Raw genomic sequence first — 14222 nt, 5'->3', positions numbered from 1 at the left:
CAAATTCCCGGACACATTTTCTGTGTATTTTCTGGGATCTCTATGTGAAAAGTGCTTTTACAAGCGTTTCCAAGATAAATAAATAAACGGAAGACTCCCGGTCAAAACAACAGTTTTGACAATGTGTGGAAATGAATCCGAAACCAAATTAATATCAAAACAGCCTCCATTATTTGCAAACGGTGGATAAACCTTGAAAAATGATATATGAGCGTGCCAAATCACAGAGATGCCGATTCGCACTGGACTAATATTATCACAGGACCTCGGTGTTCCTCAAAATATGGTAGGTAATTTGTGGGGGAATTTTTACTTTACAAATTACAGACATGGCCGATTCGCAAGGGATTAAGATCACAGACAATCTCTGCAATTATTACAAATGACCAGAGGTCCCCAGGTAATACTAATCCCGTGCGAATAGGGTTTTAGTCAAAATTATGTTACGAAGTTACGTAGATTTGTGGGGGTGTGGTTACACGAGGCGTTTCAGGCAAGTCTGGTTGAGCATTCGCTTTTAGTTAGAATGCGTCTTTTGTTCCCACACTTTCATTTGTGCAATTTTACATGTCTAATACATGCATGGGCAACTTATAACACACCAAAGACACAGAAAAACACACACTTCTGCCATATGACCCCTTTAAGGCTACGCATTCAGCAACCTAATAAAAGTCTGTTCGGTCACTCCTGGTCGGTAAACATGTCAGTTAGTTTATGTGTGTTACACTTTGAATCATTTTCTTTGTTCTGTAATTTGGCCACCAACTATATTGAATCTTGGGAACTCTTAGGTTTGTGGTTTTGTTTTAGAAATTCACATAACACACTGGAAATTGTCAGACCTTTCTCATAGCTGACACATACTGCTCATTATATGACTCAACTTTGCAGCTAAATGCATAATTAGGGTTTAATTTGTCTCAACCTCACACGGCACGCCCACTGACCGCCCACAGTATATTCCTGAACCCTACTGCACACATAACTAGAGAAAAGGCTTTTATTATATAATATTATAGGGTCTAATCTGATTGTCTGACTTCATATATTCTTATTTATTTACTCATACTTTATTTACCAAAGTTTTATTTCGACACAAAGAATAGCAGATTCACCTGTCTCCCTAATGGTTGAAGTGTGTTTTAGTTTGTTTGGTTCGCTCAGGACTTTCAATACAATCATTCTTGAATAGACAGGTGTGTACATATCGAATTGTTGTTGTTGTTGTATTTGTAACCATCATCCAGTGATGTCTGAATGTTTGCCGGTGCAGGTCTGACTCAGAAATGACTGTCAGTTGTTTCCTTTAATCAGACTCAACCTTCCGATGATAAGAGGCTGGTTATGGTGGAGTCTCATGGTTCAGTTCTGTATGTCTCTGAAAGATAAGTTAAAACTCATTTACAACAAAAACTAAATATGTGACCCTGGATCACAAAACCAGTCTTAAGTAGCACGGGAACATTTTTAGTAAAAGACAAAAATACATTGTGTGGGTCAAAATTATCTATTTTTCTTTTATGCCAAAAATCATTAGGATATTAAGTAAAGATCATGTTCCATGAAGATATTTTGTAAATTTCCAACTTTAAATATATAAAAACTTTATTTTTGTGAGTGGATGGTCTGCCACAGTGCCCCTGATTAACAACCTCAAAGGCAATTTTCTCAATATTTTGATTTTTTTGCGCTCTCAGATTCCTGAGTTTTAAACGGTTGTATCTCAGCCAGATATTGTCCTATTCTAACAACTCATATATCTATAGAAAGTTTATTTATTCAGCTTTCAGATTATGTAAAAATCTCAATTTCGAAAAACTGACCCATAAAACTGGTTTTGTTGTCCAGGGTCACATATAGGGAAATGCCTTTCTCTCTTTCTGCAGCTCTGTTCTTGTACAGAAACCGTTTGTATTATTACTGGACATTAGAGAGGTTGCATATCAATATTGTGTATAACCAGATGTTAAAAAATGCCCAGATGCCTCTTTTTAAGTCTTTGCCATAAACAGGATGCAGCAACAGTGTCCTATCAGTCATTGCCCTTGAAGTCTTCATATCATCCTCCTATTTGTGCTATTTCTAAGGCCACTAAATAGTAAACAGAACACTAAACAGAAACTATTCCAGAGTCAGAACCTGCATGCAAGTTTAGGTGGTAAACCAGTACAAACATAATACTGCATAATTCAACATCAAGATCAGTCCGTGGACTTGCAGTCTGATGCTTAGGGTGTACTCTCACTAGGCAATCTGAACTGTGCCCGAGCACGTTTGACCCCCAAAGCCTGGTTCATCGCAATCGCGCTCGGGCACAGTTGAGAGCAACCGGGACAAGTGAGAGTACACCCTTAGACTGAGTCAAACCTGAAGATGGGCTCTCAGAGTTGGTCATGTGAGACTTTGGAAGGACGTTGTGGAATTTGGGCTAGAGACGCTGACAGCTCGGGGGGGGAACCTTGCCATCCTCACACCTCCTTTACATCTTGCCATCTTGCTTGACGCACATTAGGATTTAATGTTAATTTATACTATTATTCAGTTAGCTGAAAAAAGTTTTTCCTCAATATCCTTTGGACATCATTAATTAGTGCAGCAGGTCTTAGCAGGGGTGTAGCTACATGGCGGCCATGGGTGGCCACGGCTACCCCTGAATGATGGATGGCCACCTATCAGGCCACCTCTGTTGTGCGAAGCAGTTTTAAGATGGGTGTCGGAGTTTATGGAGTGCTGTGCAGATCATTTAGCATATGCACTGAAAGTAACGCGAGAACATTACTCTCGCGTTAATATGATGTCATACGCGGACGCACTGACGCAAACAGTCTGAGCGCTATAGCTGAACAGCTGCTAATCGCTTCGTGACAGGTACTGTAGCTGTGTACCATGGAAGTTCATCGCGAGCAGGAGGATCAGATCAGTAAAATCAGTCTTGTTTAACTGGATTTCATTCATTAATTACATTTTCGCGAAAGTTTAAGTTGGGGTACTTCAATGTTTATTTTCTATAAAAAATGATAACTTAATACAAATGATAGCTAGCAAATTATTTTAAAATAATGTTAGCACATGAAAGCATTGCAAATAGGGCTGCAACTAACGATTATTTTGATAATCGATTAGTTGGGTGATTATTTTTTCGATTAATCGGATAAAAATGTAATTACATCTTTTGCTTATAATAAGTACATCAGATATGGGAAAAGTATACACAACTGAACTCATTAGCCTTCTCCCAAAATGTTGTGAATGTCTCCATAATTAATACACCTGGTGAGTTGACAACGAATTTCATTATCGATTATTGTCGATTTTATCGATTAGTTGTTGCAGCCCTAATTGCAAATAAATAGTTTACTTTACGTTCTTTGTGTATGTTTTTGACCAGCAAACTATGTGTAATGAAGAATTGGTGTAAATTACAGTAGAAGTTTAAGAATTTCTGTCTGTAAGGATTTTTTGGTCACCCTAATAAAATCACTGGGTCTTACCTGGCCACCTCTAAATAAAAGTTCTGGCTACGCCCCTGGGTCTCAGGGGCATCAGCTCAGGGTTAAATATTCTTGACCCTCGGCTGTAATACCACGAAACAATAAAAACAACGAAAACAATAGTTTAACCAAATTTAAATATAATCTTAGTTTACTCACCCTCATGCCATCCCAGATGTATATGACTTCCTTACTTCAGTTGAACACAAAAAATATTATTTAGTTTAATAATTTTATTATTAAAATGTAGACATTTTAGAATGTATGTATTTTAATTTTCCTTAAATGGTACTCAAAATGGCCAAGCTCTAAAAAGCACATCCATCCATCCATCATTAAAGTAAACCAAAGAACTCCAATAGGTCAATAATAGTCTACTGAAGCAAAACGATACGTTTGTAGGAAAAACAAAAAGTATTCTGAGCTTATTTAGCAAATAAATTGTTCTTCAATTACGGCAACATGTCAATAACACAAATCTTATTGGTTCTTGTGTGTCTCGTGATGAAACAACCATATAAAAACCAGTCATGACATTAAACCAATGAAATTGGACGTATGACCTAACAAGCGCATCTATTGAAAGACCGTGTGAATTTGCTTGATGGTTTTTTTCCTTGTGTTGTTAACTGCATGTTCTTATTCGATTGGACAAAAATCACTGAAGTGAAGCGTCATCAGTATTTTTGTTGTATTTTCCGAGAGATAAAAATGGTAAAAATGTTTTAAACATGTATCTGATAAATGTTTTATTTGCCAGTATTTAGCAACACATGGAAGGCACTAAAAACTAATTTGTATTTCATGAAGTGCTTAAGATAAACTTTCTTTTGCTGGATAAAGGTCAAAATGGTCTGTATTAAAATGGTTAAAACATGTTCCCATTGCTCCAATAAAACGTGTTGTCTCATCAAGTTGACTGGAAAGTCACTGTAAGTCATTGTAAGCGTCTGCCTAAATGTAAACATACTCCCTTTCCATCATAATCTATATCTGTCTCTCTCATCTTATTCTCACGTGTTCCACACTTAAGGCTACAGTTTTCTGCACACCCATGGGAACTCGCGCTTTGTCAAAGTCCAATAGTTTCACGTTACAAAAGGTTTCTTTCCAGAAGCTAGGTTTATTTTCACCACCCCACCCCCATTAATGGCACAGAGGATGCAAAAGCCAGACATAATCTCCAATGATCATAATGGCTTTATATAATATCTAGAGCAGGCACAGGTAGATAAACAGAGATCCGTGTAGAGAAAAGCAGACGAGTGATCCTACAAACACAAATGATACAACAAATCACAAATACCAGGAAAAGGTAAACAAACACAAGCAAAATAATACCTTTATTGACTTATGTGGTTGACTAAAAATGAAAATGTAAACCTTAATGTTGTAATCTGTCATTTTTGTACTTAAAGGAGACATCAGATGAAAACCCCATTTTTCTGTGTTTAAGTGCTATAGTCGGGTCCCCGGTGCATCTAGCAACCCAGAAAACGTGAAAAATAAGAACCCAGTAAGTTTGTTTTGGTGTGCCTTTCCCTGCAAGCATGTGAGAAATCGAGCCGTTCAGATTTCGCTCCGATTGTGACGTCCAAAGCGGATTTTATTATAATGTTACTGCCCCTTAATCTACACAGTTCCACCCACCACGCTCCGCCATTGTTGTTTTCACAAGCGACAGCAGTGTACGTGACGCCATGGCTAAAGTTCGTGGACAACATGCAATGTAGTCGCTGCATAGAGTCCAAACCTAGGAAGAGACAGGAGTGGATTTATTTTATTTTTAGCGGAAATCCCTCAGAAACCATAAGTGAAAACCTGCTTGTTTGCGCGAATCACTTCAAACCGGAGTGCTTTTTCAACCTGGGAAAGCACAAGCAGGATTAGCTTCAAAGTTGTTCCTCAAGAGGGATCGAGACCGACTGAACGAGACAAAACTGCCGAGGTAAGTAATATTTATCAACAGTCTGAATTGACGTACATGTACCGTATATATAGGAAGATAACGTTAGCATATGATAGCGAAGCGAGCTAAGTCAGTCACAGGCTAAATAGTACATTCAAAGCCAGTGTTAAACTCACTGTATATAAGTGCAGATGGACACGTGGAGTTTAGCTGTATGAATGTTAATACATTATGTGCGTTAATATGTTCAGCTGCGGCAAGCTGTTTGTTTTGCTAATGAACAGGGGAGAACACTGGGGTTAGTTTCGTTTTAAACGTCTCAAATCATTTGTCCTTAGGCTGAAAAATCTGTCACAGCAAACTAGCTCTCACGTTGTGTGTGTAACGTTATAACTTTTTTTTTTGACGAGCGCTAAAATCCATGTGATTCCGCTGAGATCTGCAGTGGATTCCGTGGATTTTAGGCGAGCATACACGCACAATGTAAGCGCATTAGCTGTTTGCTGTGACTGATTTTTTTGTCTCCGGACGAATGATTTGAGACGTTTAAGATGAAACTAACTGCAGAGGAATTCAGGAAATATCATTTAGCTAAACCATTGCCACTACACGTGTGTTGTGTTGACACTGCATGTGTGTTGTGTTGACACGCCGGACAGAAGGGGGGTGGGGTTCGCTGTAACTCATTATCATTTAAAGAGACATGCGCCAAAACGGGTTGCTATGAGCATAGCAGTTTTTGACGACGCAAGAAGGGTTTTGTTTACACAGCCATTGAGTGTTTTTAAGCAAAATATGTTCCAGACATTTCATGAAGACCCTAATAAATTATATCAACTTGTTGAAAGTGCTCGTCTGATGAGACCTTTAAGCATCTCCAAACGAAATTGCAAACATGTATAAACAAACGAATAGTCTCATTCCAAACTCATGACATTCATTGGGACCGTCCTTACTCATTTTAGTCACGCATAACCTGCATCCACCTGTGCTTGGCCCATAGACTTCCATTACAATGTTTTTATTTTTGTAGAACTGGAAATTATGTTAATCGAATGCCGTCCACGGTGCCAAATTCAACCTGGAACGTTCCTTAAAAGGTCCCCGTCCCGACACTCAAAGCAATAAAAGGAGCGCAGCAGACACTTCGAGCGAGCTGCTATCATAATATATGTTTTATGAAGGATTCTTCATGCCTCCCATCGACTTTTACAGGAAAATTTGGCAGGCACCAGAAGCGATCTGTAAACATTGGCTTTTAAGGGAAGAGATGTTCTAAGTGTCTGTGAATATGTCACTTTGCAGCCAGTGTGCGAGAAGACGCCATCGAGGGAAATACATTTATTTGATGATTTGTGTGCGAAAGCCAAAGAAAAAGAGAAGGAAGAGAAGATTGACAGAGAGAAAGGAGGGTGAATGGAGCACGTGGCCCAGCGCTGCTGATGGTTATTGCTAATAAATCTTAAGCAGGAGAGAGGTGTCAGGTTGCGCAAACAGAATGACCGCGTGTGTGTAAACCCGTTCAACCCGTCCTGTGGAGAAGAGTGAGCAATTATGACCCATCTGTGATGCACACACAGCTGATAACAGATCACGGTCATTAATGCTTGCAAATATTCTGCTACGTGAGAGATTAATATTCTGCATATTATGACATCATCGGGTAGTTCAGCTTTTTAAAACCTGTCAAATATTTAAATGCAAGAAATGCAAAAATCTCTCATAGTTTACTCACCGACACCGTCGTGGCATCCCAGATTTATACGAGACAATTTTTTGTTTAATTTAACACTTTACAATAAGGTTGTATTTGTTAACATTAGTTAACTTCATCAGCTACTATGAACTAACTACTATGAACTAACAGTGAACAACACATCTGCAGTATTTATTCATCTTAGTTTATGTTGGTTTCGACATTTACTAATACATCTTTAAACATTATAACTGTTAACATTAGTTAATGCACAGTGAACTAACATGAATAATATATTGGAGGTAACAATTAATGCTTAAAAACTATATTTCTCATTGTTCGTTCATGTTAGTTAATGAATTTACTAAAGTTAACAAATACAACCTTATTGTAAAGTGTATTTTTTATTTTAGAGTGTTTATTTTTAAGTGTTTTACTGTTTTTAGGCAAAATGATAAATTGTTTTTGTTTCATTCTGTAGCCTAAATAACTGACAACGTTCAAAACAACTTAGGTGTTAAGCAGTGGCGATTGGTGCCTCCTCTTCGGGGGAAGCAGGAATTCAAAATACGTGTTCAGCGCTTCACGTGAACCTATGTGCATCACGCATCATGTCAAAATATGTGCCTGCTGCAGACGCGTGGAAAGGGTTTATGATAAAAGAGACGCTCGCGTTCAGAAGACGCTGCGTTAACACTTAACTCGGATTACACGTGAGACTAAGCGAGTATCTAGCAAACGCGAGCGTCTCTTTTATTAAAAATCCTTACCGCTGTACATGTAGAAATGCTGACAAAAGGCAAAATTGGAGCGATCTCTGAACATATATGCCTTAAAATGTCGAAGCTCCAAAGGTCACATATGTCCATCATAAAGTAAGCCACTGGGTTAAAGGGACAGTTCACCCAAAAATGAAAAATATCATTTACTCGCCCTCTTTGTCATTTCAAACCTGTATGACTTTCTTTCTTCTGCAGAACACAAAAGAAGATATTTTGAAAAATGTTGTGGACCGAAGCCATTCACTTGCATTGGTTTGTGTTCATACAATAGAAGTCAATGGGTTCCACCGCTGTTGGGTTATCAACATTCTTCAAAATATCTTCTTTTGTGTTCTGCGGAAAAAAGAAAGTCATACAGGTTTGAAACGACAGCAGGGTGTGTAAATGATGATATCATTTTCATTTTTGGGTGAACTATCCCTTTAATAAATGTCTTCTGAAGCGAAACAATACGTTTGTGAGAGAAAACTGTTCATATTTTAAGCTTATTTCACAACACTGAAATCAAACGAGGTCTAATGGTGACATGTTGATCGTTTTAAGTCTCATTGGTTCTCACCCGTCTTGTGATTATATTTTGTTGCGATATGATATTTTGTCATAGGGCATGTGGTACCGATGTGCCGCCATGTTTTAAGTTATCGCTCGGATCTGTTTGTTTCTGTTAAGTGATGCAATTTTAAAGTTATTTTAATCATTATACAAAATGTGTATGTTCAGTTGACATCCCAGTATAAGTCCAGTGCAGATGTCTGTTGTCTGAGCATTAAAGAGCGTCCATTTGCACGTGCACATTGACTCATACACATGCACAGAAACACAAACCAGGCTTGAACAGAAACTCTAATGTAAACAGAGCTCAAAGCCATCTGCCTAATGTCAGTGTGGCCAACAGGATCTGCAACACACACACACACTCTGCTCTGGAGCATCATTGTTTGTTGCCTGTGCTTTCTTATTTTGTATGCTGTGCTGTAACATAAACACAGAATCTGCTGTCCATTGTTTAATGATTCACACAGCACCAGCATACAGTAGATTCACTGTTAGATGAGTGTGTTCCAGCTGTTTGTTATACAGTGTCATTTAAGATAAATCCTCCATAGTTTAAACAATCTCTCCTGTCGACTTTAAGAGGCTGTAATGATATACTGCTAATAAACTAATATGTTTGACATAGTGAAGTGGTTTTGTTGGTTAGCTTTGTCTTGATACAAGTTGGTTATGTTACACTTGGTCGGTGAATATATTATTATTAGGCGTTTAAAGATGTAGTGTATAAGTGTACTTCGTATGTTGATTTAAAAAAATGTAAGAAATATGTCTTGGAGCTATGGCTATTGTTTTAAGAATGATGTCTGTTTAGTCTTATTGGTTGAACTGCCAACATGTGACCTGTGTCAACACAGCCATGGAAAAAAAAAAGAGAGACCATTCCAAAATTTCATTTCAAATCAGCATTAGATGTGTTGTGGCCATTCCAGTCCAGTGTATGTTGAATTACAACAAAATTAAACCTCAAGAGTGACAAAGTCACCCAACAGCAATGTGAAAGAATGAATAAGACACATGACATTATAACCATAGCTGCAGGAAGTGCGGGTGCTGCAGCACCCCCTGGCGTCGAGCGAAAGAAAAACTGAAATGGTAGGTGCGTCCCAAATCGCGCACTTATGCACTATTCTACGCCATTTTGTATACATAGTGTGAGTAGTGAGTTCACATTTAAAATTCTCAAAAAAGAAGTGCACTTTAAGTACCCGGATGAAGCCCTTTTTCAACCGAAAATATGAACTGTGGACACTTCACGCACTCAACGGTCGCAGTTTCGCTTACGTAGCGGAAGGGAGGCGGGTTATCAGACGCTGCTCGAGCAAAACTCTCCTGCAGAGTGATAACGCTTCAGTCTGATGATGACTAAAGTAATGCTGGGCAAAACACATGAAAACTACATTAAATGGCGATTGACGTCATTTGCGCTCGTCAGGGAAACCGCACACACTTCCGTGGTTGAGTGCATAGTGTATAGTATGTCATTTGTAGTATGTAGTATTTTTAGTATATAGTATGTCAAAAATAAATAAATAAAAGCAGAGACTTATTTGCACTAGGTTCGCCCACCAAGATGTGATTGGAATTGAGAAAGTGTAAGAATGACGGCATTTCAAACAGCGACTCCTAGGGGTGTAACGGTTCTCTGTAAAAAATTGAACCGCACGGTTCTCCACCAACGGTTCGGCACGTGCTTGGACCGCGGCTCATCTTAAATCTGACGACGCATTTATGGTTCGTTGAAAATTATAATGCGTAAAACAGACTGACAAAGTTCAGCTAATGTATGTTTGTTGATGGATACACATTTAAGACCTACAACAAATCAAATAACGTAGACACATTTCAATAGGATTGACGTATGCTGTAATATGACCAGTCATTTATGCTTTCATCACCCGGGTGTTGTGAGCGCGCGAGTGCAGGTGAGACCTGAACAGCACATGTTGCTGTTTAAACTACACTCATTCAAGCCTTGCCAATATAAACATTTAAGTGCAAGATGATGCACAAGAAAACTCGCTTGCGCACTGTGAGAAGATCCGAACCGCGCATAAGGAAAGTCTCAGACATGGCGCAAATATTGAGTTGTCTTTGAAGCGCTTAAACAGACAAATTCACACACGAAGTAGGTCAACATGCCCCTTGTAGCGAAGAGCTATTCTGAGAGGAAAGGGGCTAGTTTCAAATAAGTATAGCAGTGAACCAGGGTGTCGGTCAGAACACAGCAGAGAGCATTGGGTCAACTTAAGCCGTTTATTGGGCACACATGAACAATCATCAGAGGGGAGAGCCAGCGTTAACAAGATCACGAGGAGTACGATCAGTGTTCCTTTACTGAACCCAGAGCCATGAACCAACTGAGTGCTGTTCCGTTCCTCACTCAGACTGGTACTTTCTGAATTATCCAGGTGAATTTACTGACGGTTAAGATTGGCCGTATTTGCAACCGGGCCAGGTAAAATGTAGGTGGAGAGATTAAGATGCAAAGATGTACAGGTGTGCAGATGTGGTTTCCCTGGAACAGATAACAACAGAACTCCTAAGCATGCAGAGCTATGGTGCATAACATCCATGCAGTTAACGCATTAACAGATAACTATGGCTTCTCCCCTCATACATCTTCACAATAATATGTACATCACTCATTCCTTCATTGTTACCAAATACACCATTGACATAATGAAACAACACTCTTCATTAGCAACACGCTGACGAACAGTAACATGAGTGATTATCACAGCTATGAACAGCTGTGTAACTAGTAGCATGTTAGCATTAACAATAAGGAACACAATCCAAGCGAACACATATAACTCTATCTGTACTCACTCTATTGGACGCACATCAGCACACTACGTTATAACCTGGCTCGGAAGATTCAGTTACAGCCTGATTTACGAGCCTGTGTATACCTCACCACTGTCCCACGCGCTGTTCCAACAACTAACGCTCTTCCGCAATCGCTCCGGATGAACGGTGCTCACTTTCATAATAAAAGCTCCTCTGGGAACAGTGAATATCCCCACATCATTCCGGCGTGTTAACTCCTCAGCTTGGGTCTTTTGCACACCCCTCTTGTCCAGTATCTTAACAAACATAGTAGGTTATGTCTTAAGTGAATGGACGAAACAGACGAAAAACAACGCATGTGTACAGTATCAGTGTACTGGATCTGTTTCATTCCTCTTAAAGCGACAGCAGCATATTCCTGCTGTCTGTTAAAAGTCAAGGAAATCACTCACTGCTTGTGACTCAATAGCTTCTGTAACTTCAATTATGATTAATCTTTATTTCATTTATACAATTATTATTATTATAAATTATATGCAATGTTATGTTTTATTTGATTACTTTAATCCATTTCTACCTTAAAAGGTATATATACAGTATCTTATTTTATTTTCTGCTTTGCTCTGTTGTTTCATTGGTGCTGTTACTTGTAGCTTGATTATTTGTTCTTATTTTTATTTGTCAGTAGTCCCTTTTCCCTGAACATAGCACAAACCGAACCGAACAGAAACTGTGACACAAACCGAACCGTGAGTAATTTGAAGCGTTACACCCCTAATGACTCCAGTGGCGTAAGGTGTAAAGTCTGTATAGCTTTGGCACTGGAGACCGGGGTTCTAATCCACCTCTCGCTGAAAAAAACTTACCTTTTTCTATCACATTACAGACCGTAAAGGCATTTGTTTTCAATAACAGTGATTTAAGACTTCAAATTCTTTTTTATTCATAAAGTTTAGGTTTAGGGTAAGGTTAGGGGTGTAGGGCTTTAATATCTCAATAAGTTGCCATCATTTTAATAATTTTATAAATATAATGATTTACACGCATAATGTTTAATGCGCAACAATACTGAGGTGCAAATAGTAACGTTATCTGCCACTATTTATAAGTATCAATAGCATAGAAAGTACAGCTATTTTCGGTTAGTGTGGTAAAACGCAGAACCTCTTTACTATCGTTTTGTTTTTATTCCTTTGTAGAATCCGTTTCAGTCATCTTAACCATCGGATTCCAGTAACAGGAAATAGTATTATAATCATAGTATTTTAATGACAGATTTTTTTTCTCTAGGGATGGAATGTGTTGGTAAATTATTTAAAAAATAATTTGAAGGGGGAACTACGTTGTTGTAACGGGGGTTACTGAGATTGTAACGCGTATAATATTCCCCAAAGTTGATTACATTTACATTTAGTCGTTTAGCAGACGCTTTTTATCCAAAGCGACTTACAAATGAGGTAAACAATGGAAGCAATTGGAACAACATAAGGACAACAAAAAGCATAATTAGTAATGCGTTATATCACTGCATTACAGCAAAAACTAAGACATTACTGTAATTTCGTTACTTTTGTAATGCGTTACTCACAACACTGCTTGGAAGTATATTGTTTATTTAAATATTTCAACATTTGAGGAAAACAGAACGAGCGTTGCTTTTGGCAGAGTGTAGTGGTGTGAACCGTGCGACCTCCAGTAACCCTCATCATTCTCCCATTACCTCTCATCTCATTGACCCACAGGAAGTAACGGTCCTGGCTCGGCTTCAGACTCCATTTTTAGCTCTGTTCTGACTCCCCCAGTGTAAACTTCTCTACAGGAAGTAGCGTCTCTAGGTCAGATGTCGCCTTTTTTCCCACACTGCAGTTGAGAGTACGACAGATGTCCCAGAATTCCAGAGCGCTGAGCTAAAGCCGTTTCAGCCAAAGGTTCGCACATTTACTGAATCATGTTTTCTTTTCTTCCCTCAGCTGAGCGCCAACGTGCTGATCTTCCTGTGCACAAACATCATCGGGATCTGCACTCACTACCCGGCCGAGGTCTCGCAGAGACAGGCCTTTCAGGAGACGCGAGGCTACATCCAAGCCCGACTGCACCTGCAGAGAGAAAACCAGCAGCAGGTCGGTTCTCCCGTGGTCCTGGACAGTTTGCACACTGAACTAATTTTGAGAACATCTTTGAAACACAGCTCTGTCAGTCACATTCACATTGCATCTTGTGCTCTTTTTTGAGCATTCCACTAGCATTTTAAATTCAAGTTAAAAATAGTCCCACTATTGCATTTGGAGACGCCACGTTCTATTACGCTTCGTCATGCTATTTTGGAAAGCAAGAATGCGTGTAATGTAAACGCCTGCGAAGATACTTATCTGATCGGGGTCAGGGGAACCTGAAACCAACCTAATTATATAAGACCAAGTAGACGTGATCCATGACTGTCAGAATATATGCACAGAGATGTTGATTATAGACACACGAAGCAGTTCAAGCATTCGCAGTAAAGATGCTTCAGCCAAAGTGAGATAATCTGTCTCGCTCTCTCTCTTCTGTCCTCCCTACACTTTTCAGGAACGCCTGTTGCTCTCAGTTTTGCCAAGGCACGTCGCCATGGAAATGAAGGCTGACATCAACGCTAAGAAAGAAGACATGATGTTCCACAAAATTTACATCCAGAAACACGACAATGTCAGGTCAGCATTTTTTGGGGGGTCAAACCGTGCCACTCTATATGCTTAAAGTGATTTAGAATCAATCATTTATTATGTGTGCCCATTATATGTCCCGTCCCCATAATAGCACCTGCCACTGATTAGCAGTCGTGAAAGAAAGAGTATGTGAAATATTCCGCACTAACTTCCTGTTTCAGGAAGAAAAGGCATCAGCACAGTTGTGTTCATCATGCAAGGTGTTCATAAGGACATTTTTTTCTGGCTGTATCAGTATTGGTATTTCATTGGATCATGAAAGAGAAGTGCATTAGGTCACACAATTATTTG

At 39.1% G+C, this 14222-nt stretch overlaps 1 protein-coding gene and 1 long non-coding RNA gene across 3 annotated transcripts in view; one reads left to right on the top strand and one right to left on the bottom strand.

Annotated features, from left to right (window-relative positions):
- Nucleotides 1-13189, bottom strand: part of LOC130545216 (uncharacterized) — a 30083-nt gene extending 16894 nt beyond the window's left edge. The window contains exon 1 of the long non-coding RNA XR_008961624.1: nucleotides 12947-13189. This is a non-coding gene — a long non-coding RNA (uncharacterized LOC130545216). The remainder of the gene's footprint in view (nucleotides 1-12946) is intronic.
- adcy6a (adenylate cyclase 6a) overlaps nucleotides 1-14222 on the top strand; it is a 62564-nt gene that overhangs the window by 23455 nt on the left and 24887 nt on the right. For both annotated transcript variants that reach the window (XM_057319604.1, XM_057319605.1), the window contains exons 4-5: nucleotides 13197-13346; nucleotides 13795-13916. In XM_057319604.1, coding sequence (XP_057175587.1) covers nucleotides 13197-13346; nucleotides 13795-13916 — 272 coding nt within the window. The remainder of the gene's footprint in view (nucleotides 1-13196; nucleotides 13347-13794; nucleotides 13917-14222) is intronic.

This window comes from Triplophysa rosa, linkage group LG21, assembly GCF_024868665.1.
Source record: "Triplophysa rosa linkage group LG21, Trosa_1v2, whole genome shotgun sequence".
NCBI lineage: Eukaryota > Metazoa > Chordata > Actinopteri > Cypriniformes > Nemacheilidae > Triplophysa > Triplophysa rosa.
The sequence above is the reverse complement of the archived record's forward strand: the minus strand, read 5'-3'. Positions and strand labels throughout refer to the sequence as shown.